General features: G+C 37.6%; 1 protein-coding gene across 1 annotated transcript; it reads right to left on the bottom strand.

The window, feature by feature from the left end:
- Positions 1 to 1,704: 1,704 nt before the first annotated feature.
- On the bottom strand, positions 1,705 to 15,811 carry LOC124802695 (methyltransferase N6AMT1). Its single transcript, XM_047263636.1, has 2 exons — positions 15,335 to 15,811; positions 1,705 to 2,131 (listed from the first exon to the last, which is right to left on the bottom strand). The coding sequence occupies exons 1-2, from the start codon at positions 15,800 to 15,802 to the stop codon at positions 1,931 to 1,933; spliced, it is 669 nt and encodes a 222-aa protein (XP_047119592.1). The 5' UTR covers positions 15,803 to 15,811; the 3' UTR covers positions 1,705 to 1,930.
- Between the last annotated feature and the right edge of the window lie 65 nt (positions 15,812 to 15,876).

The raw sequence follows: 15,876 nt of genomic DNA, 5'->3' as shown, positions 1-15,876 counted from the left end.
CAAAAATAACTTCATTGTTCTATAAGGTGATTAATGGTTTACTGTCAGAAAGGTGGAAAAAAAATCAAACTATTAACATATTTTAGCCTGCCGTAATTATGCGAATGTATTTTAATTCATTTGATACCTCCTGGCCACAAAAATCCGTTTTGTTATCATTTAACGTGAGAGCAATGAACGAAGAGGAAACAACAAAATCACTGAACGTAATCACAGCTCACGTGGAGACGACCCACCTCCTCACAACAACTCTGCTCTGTGCAGCCGGCCGTAGTGGCCGAGCGGTTCTAGGTGCTACAGTCTGGAACCGCGCGACCGCTGCGGTCGCAGGTTCGACTCCTGCCTCGGGCATCAATGTGTGTGATGTCCTTAGGTTAGTTAGGTTTAAGTAGTTCTAAGTAGTGGCGCCCAGCCACACTTCTGTAAACAGAAGCGGGAGGAGGTACTACTCATACGCGACTCAACTGCGCGTGCGCAAGATCCCACGCGCAACTGCTCAAACGAATCTAATTTAAACAGTTGTCACGTCATGCTCATCGGAGGCAATTTGTTGTTATAAAGAATTGCATAGTGTTCCTAAAGCCTTTGACACACTTTGCTGTTGGCAGACGTTTGTATGAGCACCGTTTTGTTGTTGTATACGGCGCATTTCCTTTGCAACTTAAGTTTTATTTTCGTTTTTTTCCTCTCATTCATGTTTTGTTGCTGCAGTATCATTCTGCAGTAGCGGGATATAATATCCTTTGTTAGAGTATTGGTTCTTACCAGTCAAAATCACAAAAATTTAACTGCAAACTAAAACAATGGAAAATTCCCAGAATTCTAAACAATTCCCGGGTTTTTCCCGGATCTCCCGAGTCGTATACACTCTGTGAGCCCATTCTCTCCATAACTGATGTTCATTATTCTAGTTAACAAGATTAAACTTTTTATAAGTTATCATTTTCATAACAAAATTTGGTGTACAAATCTTACAAAATGACTTTATGCATTTGTTATACTTTAGTATCAATCAATGCACATGAAAACCTTTTAGATATTTTAAAGTTATATTAGTGTGCATGTAAAAAGGCAGATAGTGAAGTGATTTGCAGTGAAAAGGGATTGAGTACCACGTGATACTTCACCCAATAGTATTATCTTGCTACCTCTGCCTTAAGCATGCAAATCAGGGTGCATGAAGGTAATTTGGTGTTAATTACCATGTCGGTACAGGTACGACAAAGATACTCAGCCTTTGTAGCATTCATATGGGACAGCACATAGCAAACATGATAAGTATTATTTAAGAAGTGATAGCAATTGTTTTCTTAGCTTTTATACTTATCTACAGAAAGCAGAAACATTGGCCCATTGTGTTGCTTACCAGGAACACCACAAAGTACGCTCCATTCGGAACACGTACATACCTGCTATCGTATTTGCACTCCACTAAAATTATCAGAATTTAACTGTGAGCAGTATAATACTGTAACAGAGTTGAATGAACTGAATAAAATAATAATCAGCTAAGTAACAATATTTACATAAAGCTGTGCCAGATGTCTGTAACAGAGAGAACAGGTACATCATCTGTCAAAAGGCAGTTTAGACAACATTTTACATTCTTTGGGATTAAGATTTCTTTTTGTTCAGACACCCAATTCATGTTAAGAGGATGAAAGAAAGAGATAAATGCAAACGGTTAGAAATGAAACAACTTTGTCTTACATATTCTTTATTACTTTAACAAACACTTCATGACAGCCAGGTAGTATTTTTTCTCATTTCTGAATAAAATATAATTCTGTGTTTTCTGCTTGGTTGCAGAAGGAATGTATCAGTTACTAATCTTTTGACAAAATCAAGAAATTAAGTAATTCCTGTAACCAAGAACAGCATACTGGAAAACATACAAAATATTTTTTGAAAAATATCAACTTCACTCTCCCTAAGCTGCAGCCCTTCTGAAACGTAGAACCAAAAGATGTTCACCTCTGATTTTTCTTTGCATCAGAATATTCATTGAAAATCCCACACTGTTCATAATTTTTTCAATTTCAGAAGGACAGTTATCAGAAATAACCAGAAGATAGAAGACACCTGTCTCTGATAACAGTAATGGCACTTGTGAGAAAATACGATCCATCACCTGTGAAAAAATAAATAAATAACAGTTTAAATAGAATATTACAAAAGTACAGAGTAAATCTACGAAAAACAATGTGACATAATTGTAACCATGTAAACATTTACTGTGATTTTTAGCATATCTGCAACAGTTTAATTAAATAACTGATGCCCTGATCCAAAGAGATTCCATTTTCAAGAAAGGATCCAGTACAAGTTTTCTTAAAGTGTTTTACATTCCCTGTAATGCTCTTTAGCACCATATAAATACAGAATGGTAACAGTTTTCTAAGGGATCAATTCCTTTCTTTTGATTTAACAGAATTTTTTTGACACAGTGCAGCACTGCATGTTGAGTGAAATGTCAGTAGGGTTGCAGCCTCAAACTCTCTTAGCTTGTCTGAAGTTGGTGTTAGTCAGTTATCCCTGAGAGCGATTGGCTATGTTGAGTATGGCCCATTTAGGTTCTTTGAGTAGCTAGGAAATGAACAGTGTGAATAAGTAGACAGACATGTGCCATGCCCAGCATTATGTAGTTGGAAGAAAGCACAGACACACACATCTTCAAGAAGGGTAGAAAATGTGATGCCCAAAACTACTGTCAAATATCACTGACACCGATCTGTTTGAGCTCAAATGTAATGAGGTATCTCAAATAGAATAATATCCATTCCAGTCAGGATGGGTTTTGAAAACATCAATCATGCGAGATGCACCTCATGCTTTTCTGACTTGACATGGTGAAAGTCTTGTATCAAGCAGTCCGATAGATGAAGTATAAAGCCATTTGACTCACTATCAGTATCACACGTACACTTATTGGAAGTACAGTCACATGGGGTATCAACTGAAATTTGTGACTGGATTGAGGATATTTTTCTTGTTCAGGTGGATGCAGCACGGATGACGATTTATCAACAGATGTACTTTCAGGCATGCCCCAGGGAAGGGTGTTGGGATAACTACTGTTCATGTTGTATATTAATGACCTTGCAGACAATATTAACATTAACCCCAGATTTTCACAAATGATGTGGCTACCTATAATAAAGTACTGTCTGAAAAGAGCTGCACAAATCTTCAGTCAGATTTTAAAATGGTGCAAAGATTTGCTACTCATTTTAAATGTTCAGAAATGTAATGTGTAACTCATGAAATGTAAAACATGTCATTTTACTACAATATTAATAAGTCAGAACTGCACATGGCCACTCACAAGTACCTAGTGTGACAAGCTTGTTGTGGTATAAAATAGAAGGACACAAAGGCTCAATGACAGTTAAAGCACATATCAAACTTCAATTCATAGGTAGGCTAACAGAAAAAAAGCAACCAGTTTCCAAAGGAGATTGCTTACAAAACACTTGGGAACTCATCTTTGGATATTGCTTGTGTGTAGGACCGATGTAGGTTTACAGGCTTTCTGAACATGTCAGGTCAGTATTCTTGTTTCTTAGAAAATATCAGACTTCTTGGTAACATAGCTGCATTTCATCATCTATCAAATTTCAATGAAGCATAACTGGACTGAATTATGAGCTTATCAAAACTAGACATGTTCATCATTAGGGAGTGTCCATGGTCCGTATTTGTGCAAAAATGTCCAATCCGCAGACTTAAATTAGATATTTTTGAATTATATGATACACACTCTTGGCAACATATTTTTCACGAGGGTCACTACCAATGATGCAGCTGTTTGTAGAAGCACTACATTCGTACCTGACGTATATGCTATCTCAATTTGAGATACTGTAGTTTATCCAGCACTGTCTCAATATTTTCGTGTTCTAAAACTAAAGCTTGTTAGTTAATCATCTGAAGCTGGATTTGTTGTACGTTGCCTTGTTTAGAAATGTTCATTCATTGACAATATTGGTGAAGTATTGTAGCAGTACATGATTGCATCCTACTAATTAGAAGTATGCCATCTTCTTTGATAAATAGTAGTTTATTTAATACTAGTGCAGATTTTCGATGTATTATTTTCTGCTCATGTTTACAACTCCACTGTGTAAAATTTAAACAATTTATTGATTCTAAAATTATCATTTTTTTTAAGACAGTTCCATTCTGAGTTAACAGGGAATATTAAATGTATACAAACAAGGGCACCACAAACAGTTAAAGGTTTGTTTCGTCCATGGGAGAGAGTCGTGGAGATGCTGAAGAAATTGAACTGGCAGACAGCTGAAGATGGACACAAACTATACCAAGGAAGCTTGCTTACAAGATTTCAAGATCCAGCTTTAAGTGATGAATCTAGGACTACACTGTAACTTCATATCTATCACTCCTAAGAACTGCAAAGACAAATTTACACTAATTACAGCATGCACTGAGCCATATAAGCAATCATTCTTCCTGCACTGCTTATTTTAATGGAATGAGTAAAAGGCCCTATTAACTTGTGCAATGGGTACCACACACTTCACAGTAATTTGTAGAGTACAGATATAGATAAAATTGAATTGCAGAAGACATCACCAGGATTACGTATTAACTATTGTTTCATATCTCACCACCAATTCGCTATTGTTGTGGGTTACTCTTTATGACATAGCGATTCTTTAAAATTAGATCAGTGAAAATTGTGATACCCCTAGAACAGTAGGAAGGGGTCATTTTGAGCCCTTAAAAGTACACAATATTTGAACTCTTTCGTAGACATTGGGAATTATACTTCCCAGCTTAAAAGTACCAAAAAAACTTCTATGGAGTGCAGATTTCCATGGATCATGACATGCTGCCATCTGTAGGAGTACTCATGAACTTATTACCACCCACCGTTTTCCGTTTCTCGCCAATACTTCTGATTGTTGTGTTATGGTGACTGTCCGTGGTGCTGTTTTGTCAGAAAAGTCAGGGTTGTTTTTTTTCATTATTTTTTTTCTTAAAGGTAAGTTTTAACAATATATTCATTATAGAAACATCTTAATATATTTCTTTGATGTTCATAACTGATTACTGTGTAGTTGTGATGCTATTCCAAAAAGTTATGACAATATCTTTTGGTGTGTAGCATGCTTCCCACTGACTTTTTCCATGACACTGTCAGTCAGATCTTTTCCTTGGAATAACTGTAACCTAATGTCTTCACGGGTTAAATTCAAGAGCAAATTCACACTGAAAAGTAAGTTTTCAGTGAGTATTACTTACCGACATGTGTTTACACAAATACAGCATATTGCTGTACTGATTTATTTCAAATTCCGATGATATACTTCGATATTGTAATTACTTATATCTGAACATAGCATTACCTTTACACATGTCTGAAAAACTAGATTTCAGTAACCTAAAGCATGTGGAAGAGATTCTGAATATTCTGTTTTCTTTGCCAGAGCATGACAGCGATTCTGAAACAGAATGTGACTTTGGAGCCTGTGGCCATATTAACAGCTTGGATGAATCGTTTCATGCCACATCAGTACAGTCGCACATACCATGTGATTAATTGCATGAGGAATGTGTAGATGACCTGGCTGAAGGAGGAGGGACTCAAGACGACTCAGATCAACATAGTGTTGAAGACTGGGGTGATGACTGTTCACCTCTTATCAGTGAAGGGGACAGGTGTCATTCAGTAAAAAGTGCTGCTTCAAAACATGTTTTCAGTAAAGTGACAAGAACTATGCTATTTTTCAAAACTTTTTAATAATGATATTTTCAGCATAATCATAAATGAATTAAAGTAGGTATGCTCCTCAAAATAGAGCTTTGTAACAGGGGAACATTGGTAAAACAAAAGGATGGAGTCCTACAAACATTAGGGAGATGCAGGCATTTATTGGATGCCTTATTATTATTATTATTATTATTGGCATTCATTCATGAACTTCCAGCATTGTCAAATTTTTGGAGTTCAGATCCAATTCTAAGAGCTGATGCTGCAGCAGAAGTAATGAGCAGTAAGACATTTAAAAAAATGTTGAGAACATCCACTGCAACAACGAGGATCAGAAATTTCAAAGCCACCCAGGTCATTACTAGCTTTACAAAGTGTGACCTCTCTCAACAAAACTTTTAGAGAATTTCAAAGCAAATTACAACCACTCCTCTTTCCTGTCTGTTGACAAGAGCACGACTGCTTTCAAAGGCTGCTCCAGTATGAAGCTGAGGAAACCTGTCAAGAGGGGATATAAAGTGTGGTCTTTATGTGACGCAGAGACAGGATACATACTGAATTTCGATATCTATAGTGGAAAATCAAAAGAAAACAATGATGGTTACTCACTAGGGGTAAGAGTAGTCCTAAAACTAACACAATGTGTGCATCAGAGAGCTGCACATGTGGCATTTGACAACTTTTTTACATCACCATGGCTGATGTCCGTCTTACTGAAGAAAGGTGTTTACTCCTGTGGAACTGCCAAACTGAATCACAAAGGTGTCCCTACTAAAGTAGGTTATCAAGTGGAGACTTTCAGTTTCAAATATAAGGTACCATCTCAGCTGCGAAGTGAATGGACAATTGTGCTGTCACATTGCTGTCTACATTTCATGATCCATTAGAGACAACAACAGTCACTTGCAAGAATAAATATGAGACACAGTCACATGTACGCTACCAATTAGTTATGGCTGATTATAACAAAATCATGGGTAGGGTTGACAGATTTGAGGAACAGAGAAAGATACGCTCTAGGTAGACATTCTGTCAATTGGTGGCATTGAATTCTTTATTTCTTGATTGATCTCACTATAGTGAACAGCTTTTTGTTGTGGAAGATTCAAAAGTGCTCTACGCCAAACCAGGACCAGATAACATTTTGTGCAAAATTAGTGTGACAGCTCATTGCTGGATATTCTAATATGAAACATAGGAGCAAAATACCTTCATCCACAGCTAGTAATGTCCCACTGTGTATGATTAATGTTTTTGCTAGTTTCTTGGGAAATAATTTGTTTTTACTCAGTAGTGTGTTATTTACAACTCTTCCTAATATTTTATGAGAACACATCAATAAATAATTTTAAAAATTGATATTGTCATCATATTTCTTCATGATGAAAAGTGCCAGTGGGAAAAATACTTCCCATTTGCTGGTATTAGTCAACTGTAGATTGTAAACTAAAACATGTCACAAAATTGTAATTACCTATCAATTGTAATATTTCAAATCCAACATAATTCAGTTCCCCTCCCTATCTATTTTGCCCATGAAATGGTTAGTGAGACTCATTTTTCCATTCTTCAGTATGTCATGCACATACGTCTGCCACACACTTTGTAGTGGTCTCCAGAGTGTGAATGTAGTTTACGATCTAGAATTTGTGGATTACTGCTTTGGATTCAAAATATCAAAATTTATAAACAGAAATGTTACCTATTTCTAAAGCTCCTAATATTTCTTAATTTATTTCACATTTGTTTTAAATACCAAAGTCTAACTTTGAACAGATTATTGGTACAGTACTCTTTATATACAGGGTGAGTCACCTAACGTTACCGCTGGGTATATTTCGTAAACCACATCAAATACTGACAAACCGATTCCACAGACCGAACATGAGGAGAGGGGCTAGTGTAATTGTGTAATACAAACCATACAAAATGCACGGAAGTATGTTTTTTTAACACAAACCTAGGTTTATTTAAATGGAACCACACTAGTTTTGTTAGCACATCTGAACATATAAACAAAGACGTAATCAGTGCCGTTTGTTGCATTGTAAAATGTTAATTACATCCGGAGATATTGTAACCTAAAGTTGACGCTTGAAACCTCCGACGTTCAGTTGCGTGTTGTAACAAACACGGGCCACGGTCGGCGAGCAGCATCTGCAGGGACATGTTTACGATGACGACCGTGTTTATGAGTGTGGCTGTAGTGCACTGTTGTGGTTTGGTCTAGCTGTCGCAGTGTCTGCATGTGGCATTTGCTGCTATTGTTATTCTGCATTCGTCTCCACACACAGACCAACTGTAGTACACAGTGTTACCAGATGTATGTGATAGTGTAGTGTTGTAGGAACTGTGACCATGGTGTATTCGAACTCTGAAAAGGCGGAGATAATACTCATCTATGACGAGTGTCGACGAAATGCAGCTGAAGCCTGCAGGGTGTATGCAGAACGGTACCCAGACAGAGAGCATCCAACGTGCCGCACATTGCAAAACATCTACCGCCAACTGTATGCAACAGGTATGGTCGTAGCACGCAAACGAGTCCGTAACAGGCCCGTCACAGGAGAAGCGGGTGCAGTTGGTGTGTTAGCTGCTGTTGCCACGAACCCACACGAGTACACGGGACATTGCGAGAGCCGGAGAGTCAAAGTAGTGTCATGCGCGTACTGCATCGTCAGCGCTTTCACCCGTTTCATGTGTCACTACATCAGCAATTACATGGTGATGACTTTAATCATCGAGTGCAATTCTGTCAATAGGCATTAACATAGAATGCGTTGCATTTCTACCTGTTTACCGATGAAGCGGGTTTCACAAACCACAGGGCAGTGAATCTACGGAACATGCATTACTGGTCCATGGACAGTCCTCGCTGGCTCAGACAGGTAGAGCGACAGCGACCGTGGACTGTAAATGTATGGTGCGGAATCATTGGCGACCACCTCATTGGTCCTCACTTCATTGCAGGGGCCCAAACAGCTGCAACATACATCACGTTTCTACAGAATGATCTGCCAACATTGCTCGAAAATGTCCCACTGGAAACGCGTCGACGTATATGGTATCAGCATAATGGTGCACCTGCACATTCCACAATTAACACTAGGCTGAACCTTGACAGGATGTTCGACGGGCATTTCATAGGACGTGGAGGACGCATAAATTGGTCAGCCCGTTCTCCTCATCTTACACCTCTGGACTTCTTTCTGTGGAGTACATTAAAGGAGAATGTGTACCGTGATGTGCCTACAACCCCAGAGGTATGAAACAACATACTGTGGCAGCCTGCGGCGACATTACACCAGATGTACTGCGGCGTGCACGACATTCATTATGCCAGAGATTGCAATTGTGTGTAGCAAATAATGGCCACCACATTGAACATCTATTGGCCTGACATGTCGGGACACACACTATTCCACTCCGTAATTGAAAATGGAAACCACGTGTGTACGTGTACCTCACCCCTCATGGTAATGTACATGTGTGTCAGTGAAAAAGACCAATAAAAAGGTGTTAGCATGTGGACGTAATGTGCTGTTCCAGTCTCTTCTGTACCTAAGGTCCATCACCGTTCCCTTTGGATCCCTACGTAATTCAGTGCTCTCCGATACACACGATCGAACAGCGGAGGAGTGGTACTCAAGCGTCAACTTTAGGTTACAATATCTCCGGATGTAGTTAACATTTTACAATGCAACAAACGGCACTGATTACGTATTTGTTTAATGTTCAGATGTGCTAACAAAATTAACGGGGTTCCATTAAAAAAAAACGTAGGTTTGTGTTAAAAAACATACTTCCGTGCATTTTTTTATGGTTTGTATTAACCAATTACACTAGCCCCTCTCCTCACGTTCGGTCTGTGGAATCAATTCGTCAGTATTTGATGTGGTTTACGAAATATATCCAGCGGTAATGTTAGGTGACTCACCCTGTGTGTGTGTGTGTGTGTGTGTGTGTGTGTGTGTGTGTGTGTGTGTGTATATATATATATATATATATCGCTCTTCGATCGACAGCTTTTTCACATTTCTCACAGATGTCTTTGGTCTTATTACCTTTGCGTATTCCACTATGACACTTCTTTTGCTTTTTGATTTGTCCGGTAAAGCATACAAAGTAAAATGATACAAAATATATATTTTTATTTTATTCTTTCTATGATAATGAAATATATTTGTACAAATTGAAGATAAAAATGTTTACATTCTGACAACTAAGTAAAAGCAATGATAACCTAAATCATTAAAACAATTTATGATAATTATATCAATACATAAGAAAAAGCTACTATCAGTTGTCAAAACACAAGAAGGATTTCCTGCTTACTTTTCTATTTTGCTTGTTCCTTCTGATTTACTCTGAACAACAATTAATTATTTGCAACTGTGAGTACAATCAATGTTGCACCTTACAGATTTCTCACATGTTTTTATATTATATATTTTCTGTTATAGAAAAAGGTGTTTCAGGATGGGTGCCATACATTGTTCAAAAGCTATCAGATCGATCATATACTGTGTCTTGCTGTTTTAAGCATTTCACTTCAAACAGGTCCAGCATCTTTTAAAATGAAGTCTGAATCAGTGTTACTACCACTACTTAAGGTGGAAACTAAATTAATACTTTTCAAGGTCAATTCGTTTATCGAAGAATGGTATGCACAGCAATACCCACAGCCCGATAAACTCATCAATCAGACAAACGGTGGCTATTTTATTTTTCAGGGGAGGAAGTCAGTAATTAAAGGAGTAATTAAATATTTGATATGTGGATTTAAATTCAGTATGTCATATCATCACTTTTGTGATGTGTCGTTAAGACAGCAATCCTTTACTTGCGCACTGTGTACTGTTGTTTTTCTACGATTGGTCTCGCCATCAATTTTAAAAAGACACAAGACATCCAGTGCTGCACATCTATATTACACCAATGATAAATGTAACACATCGCGAGGAAATAATAAATAGGGTTGAAACTTCAAAATTCTTAAGCTTCCATACTGATCAGGATTTAAACAAGAAAAAGCACATTTTGGAACTTCTAAAAAAACTTTGCACTTAGAATCATTGTAAATCTTGGGGAGAGAAAAAAATCAGTAAGTTGACATATTTTGCATACTTTCATTAAATAATGTCATATGGAATAATGTTCTGTAGTAACTCGTCTTTACAAAAGAAAGTCTTTGTTGCTCAAAAACGTACTGTAACAATAATATGTAGTGCTCACCCATGATATCTTGAAGACATCTGTTTAAGGAGTTGAACATTCAGACCGCTACTTCACGGCATATTTACTCCCTCATGAAGTTTGTTGTAAATGAGCCACTACAGTTCAAAAGGAACAACGATGTATATAATTGCAATAACAGAAGGAAGAATGACACTCATTACTACACATTAAGATTGTATTTAGTACAAGAAAAATTTTAAAACAACTTGAAAAAGTTTCTCCTTGACAACTCCTTCTGTACCACAGAAGATTTTCTGTTATTGTAATTTCTAAAATTTGGTGGGTAGGAACTAGTAACTCACATCTGTGTTTTTTTTAAGTACCCTATGAATGTTCAGCATGTAGTCATATTAACAAATTAATTTGTAATGTGAATGTAAAATGACTTGTTCCATATCATTACAATTTATAATGCACAATGATTCATAGAATATCTAACTAAATAATTACTGTTGAGCAGATTCATTTATCTTTAACCTTGTCATCTGCTCTTTGCTGCCAGACAAAGGATACATTAAACCACGTATACAGTCACTTCTTCAATTTCTTGTTGTTGTCCTGCTCTTTGTTCTTTACTGCCCATGAATTCATCTACAAGCTCAAGAATGTATGCTTGCCTTTTCAGATTAGTTTTCGTCATTTGGTTGTGGATGATACATATGATACATACATTTAGTGCCCCTTGTCTATGTTATTGTATCTCCTGCAAGCAACCACAGTTGAGGGTTTATGAATCATTTGATCAATGAAACCACATCAAATTCCATGGTATTATAGAAGGAAACAGTTTCTTGTTTCTTTCTTTCTTTCTTTACTCCCTGACACTTCATGATGTACAGTTATGATAATAGCATTATTAATCTTCTTCTGCAAACAAAGGAAAATCTGGAATGGAATAATGACAATACGATAAAAAGGATAGATTGCTACTCACAATATAGTGGAGACGTTGAGTCAGACAGGCACACAAAAAAGACCTCCTTCCAAATTAGGAATTAGGAGGGGGGGGGGGGGGGGGGGGGACCAACAACAAAGACACACACACACACACACACACACACACACACACACACACACACACACACGCACGAATGTGCATCTCTCTCACACACACACATGACCACACTCTCTGGCTGATGAGCCTCTGCAGCTGGAGATAGTGGTCATGTGTATGAGAGTTGCATTTGCATGTGTGAGTGTGTACTGTCTAGTTGGGAAGAGGGCCATTTGGCCAAAAGCTTGCTTGTTTGACAGTCTTTTCATTATGCCTATCTGTGACTCAACATCTTACTCTTCTTCCCTTGGCATACTGCCAGGGTGCATTGTGCTTTATCAGTGTTTCCCAAGATGGATGAATAATTCGGAACAGTTGTTTATCGAGCAACTGGGGATTGCAAATCTTGTTCATTGTTCCACTAATGACACTTTCTTGTTTTGAAGATTCTTTGCAAGATGAAAGGATGTGAAAAAGTTGTCTGTTGTTACATCCCTTCCCTGGTTTAGAAATAGCCCCACAAGGCAAAGAATGACTACTCTCCCAATGGATAGTTGTATGCTTGGCCTTCCTCCTTACTGACTTATAGGAATGCACTGCAAATGTACTTTGATGCCTGCAGCTAAGTCCATAATTATTAGGTCAGTTTGGATTAAACTGGGTAAACCTGCACTTATCTGTAACTGCTCATCAATTGCAATATTTTCACCAGAATTGTAACTGCGGAAACAGTTTTCCATAAGCTTGTTCCACTTTTCAGAAATAGATAGAACTTATTTGCAGGAATGCATTGAGCTCACAATGGCTTCTTTTCGAAGAAAACGAATCTGACAAGTTGGCGGAATCCCTGTCTTTTAGGCTCCCAAAAATACAACTAAAGGTCATCTAAGGAAACATCTGTGGCACAAAGAACACCTCTGAAGCACATTACAGCAATCACTGCCTTCGATTCCTGCAACAACACAGTCCAATCTGTGGTTTTCATTTCTTTCTGAGCATTTGATTACGTGTAGTATGTTTTCTAAGATACACAGCATAGAATATCTTAACTAAGTCGGAAAGCATCGGTGATGGAACTGTCCACTCAGTAGCACACATATGGAGTGGGCTATCTTTTCTTCAGGACATTCAAAGCAGCACCTCTTCCTGGCAATGGCTTGTTAGTTATTTTCCATTCCATTTCATCTTTAGCAGCCAACTCCACTGTTGTGTGGCAGTTGACTCCCGAGACTATTGTGGAGAGAATCGAGATAGAGCAATCTCTGCTGACAATAGCTCCCCCTCAACCAAACTATTTTTGTCATAAAGCTGTATCTGACAGAAAATCATTGTCTGAATCTGATCAGTCACTCTCTGATTCAACATCTGTGTTTTCAAGAATACTCAACATATCTCACTTATAAGGGAACGACACCTACTTATCACTGATTTCATCCAAATTTGGCCAGAAATGAAAATGACAACAGTGGGAGCTCCAGATGGCTGAAAGTTTGGAAAAGAAACAGCAGATTTGGCGTGAGTCAGGTAAGGCATGACTCGAGGTAATGACTGGCACAGCAGAAAGTGAGTGTAACAGTAACCCGATAGTCACAGGATTGAGCCCCCATGCTTTTTCTTTTTTATTTTCAATTTTTGTGTTACTTATAATGCAAGTAAACTGAGGTAATGCTCGATATAATATATTTACGTGACTGAACTTTACATGTGGGGGAACAAGTTTCCTTTATTAATTGACTCATGGGGAGGACAAAGTATGCGATGAGATTTTTCAACATGAAGAGCAACTGTCATCATGCAGTCTTACAGTGAGTCTGGAAACAATCATATTAGCAGTTTATGTCATTAAGACCAATACTTTGACAAGTCAGCAATCTCTGATTAGAGTACCAAATAAGAAAATCGGAGTGTAAACAACTGCAACAATCTTTTCTAATGGATGGAGCACATAGCTAACCTGGTGACAGTAAATTAAAGTGGACTCCATTTCAGAACAAAGGGGTCAACTTGTCCAGTAGTGAGAATGAGAATGTATTTCTGCACAGATGCAAAGTTACTTTGCACAAGCTAATCTGAATGTATCCACTAATTTAGTCACCCGCTCCTACTGGCCCTTAATGTAAGCTAACACCATACATATTGTGTCTCTCCTAAGAGTTGTCAGACGTATTTTCCATGGTGTTTTGCAGATTTTTCAATTTCATTTTTCGAATGTGTAGCTGGTGTCAGTCCAAACAAGTACTGATGATCATATGTTTCACACAACAACCAGTGTCAATGGAATGCACTAGTTTGTTTCCCATTTCAAACAAAATGATTTTTAATTTGAAATTTTATGTGCTCATTTGACACTCATTTTACTGATACATATTACCAGGTATACTAAGACACAAGGAATAATTGGTACTCCAACAGCAACTTAGCAGCATGCTTCTGTATGGTGGTAGCATTCAGTGCACGACAGGGCAGTGCTGTCACTGCTGGAGAACTCATTATTCCTCGTATATTTCTGTCCTGTTGATACATGTTAGTAAAATGAAAATCGTGCTAGACTACTTTGAATTGCTCTGTCAAATGGGCATGTAAAATCCTGCTTTTAAAAATCATTTTCTTTGTAATGGGGAACAAACTGACACTCTCAATCAATGCTGGGCATTGCATGAAAGATGCAGTGAGCAGTATTTGTTTGGGCTGACTCCAGTTACACATTGCAAAACCAAAATTGCAAGTACTTCCAAAACATCACACAAAATGTGCCTGATGACTTATGAGGGACACCCTGAATTACATACATAAATTTGTTAGCATCTGTATAGTCTTACAAATGATATGTCACAATCTTTAATTTTATGATGCAGGTAATGTGGAGATATAAATTTGATTCGCTGGGGAAGGGGGGGGGGCATGCCTGCTGCTCACCGTGCGCCCCCCCCCCTCAACTCATGAGTGTGTTTTGTTGAATAAATATCAATAAATATAAATCTGCAATAGGATTACATTCACTGGAAACATGAAAACATAAATCCAAGCCACTACAGTAAATTGTGCCATATACTAACTGAGAAAATGAATTATTTACATAAATAAATTCACACATTCCACATCACATCAACTAAATAAAATATGTTATTTTAGTATTGCATTATATTTTAACTATGGCTGCAACTAGTTAAGTAGATTTTTTTTTCTTGTTGGCTATTCTCACTGTTGTGACTGAGCCGTAGAAAAAAAAATGATATCATCAGTATAGACAATGGCTTCAAATGTCTCAAAAACTCTTATTGTGACTGAATCTAAAAATCTGCCTTACAACTTTTATGTATTTACAGAAAAGGGAACAAAGTTTGCATAATAAAATAGATACTAACCTCCCTTCCTTTCAATCCGCCAGCCCAAGAGCGTGTTATGTCATCACTTCTGCCACATGAGCTTATCTCTTCTGAAGGAGTTACAACATATGGAGGATTAAATATCAATATGTCCACTACTCCCCGAAGTACTACAGCACTGGCCAAATCAGCATTTATTGTATCAACATTTGCGCTGTTATAGAGACTTGTTTTCTGTGTTGCTTTACAAGCCACAAAACTGATATCTGTAGCCATGCAGTGACAGCTGTTACCAAGAAACATAGATATAGCTGTAATTATAGCCCCAGAACCACTTCCAACTTCCAAGCACACTGAGGGTTTGAGTGTACTGATTAACTGTAGATCATCTTCCAAGGCATCAATAAGCAAAAATGTATCCTCAGCTGGTTCATAAACAGCTTCAAAATCACAACTTGACATATGTGAAAGTGATGGTGTGATAATTTTGAATTCATACTTGCTCATTTTAGAACAGCAAGCAGAAAATCAGTTCCCCAGTTTCCTAATAAAAATGCTATGTGCAGAAGGTAAATGTCCAC

This window comes from Schistocerca piceifrons, chromosome 6 (genome assembly GCF_021461385.2).
Source record: "Schistocerca piceifrons isolate TAMUIC-IGC-003096 chromosome 6, iqSchPice1.1, whole genome shotgun sequence".
Classification (NCBI taxonomy): domain Eukaryota; kingdom Metazoa; phylum Arthropoda; class Insecta; order Orthoptera; family Acrididae; genus Schistocerca; species Schistocerca piceifrons.
Note: the sequence above shows the minus strand (reverse complement) of the source record. Positions and strands in the feature narration are given on the sequence as shown.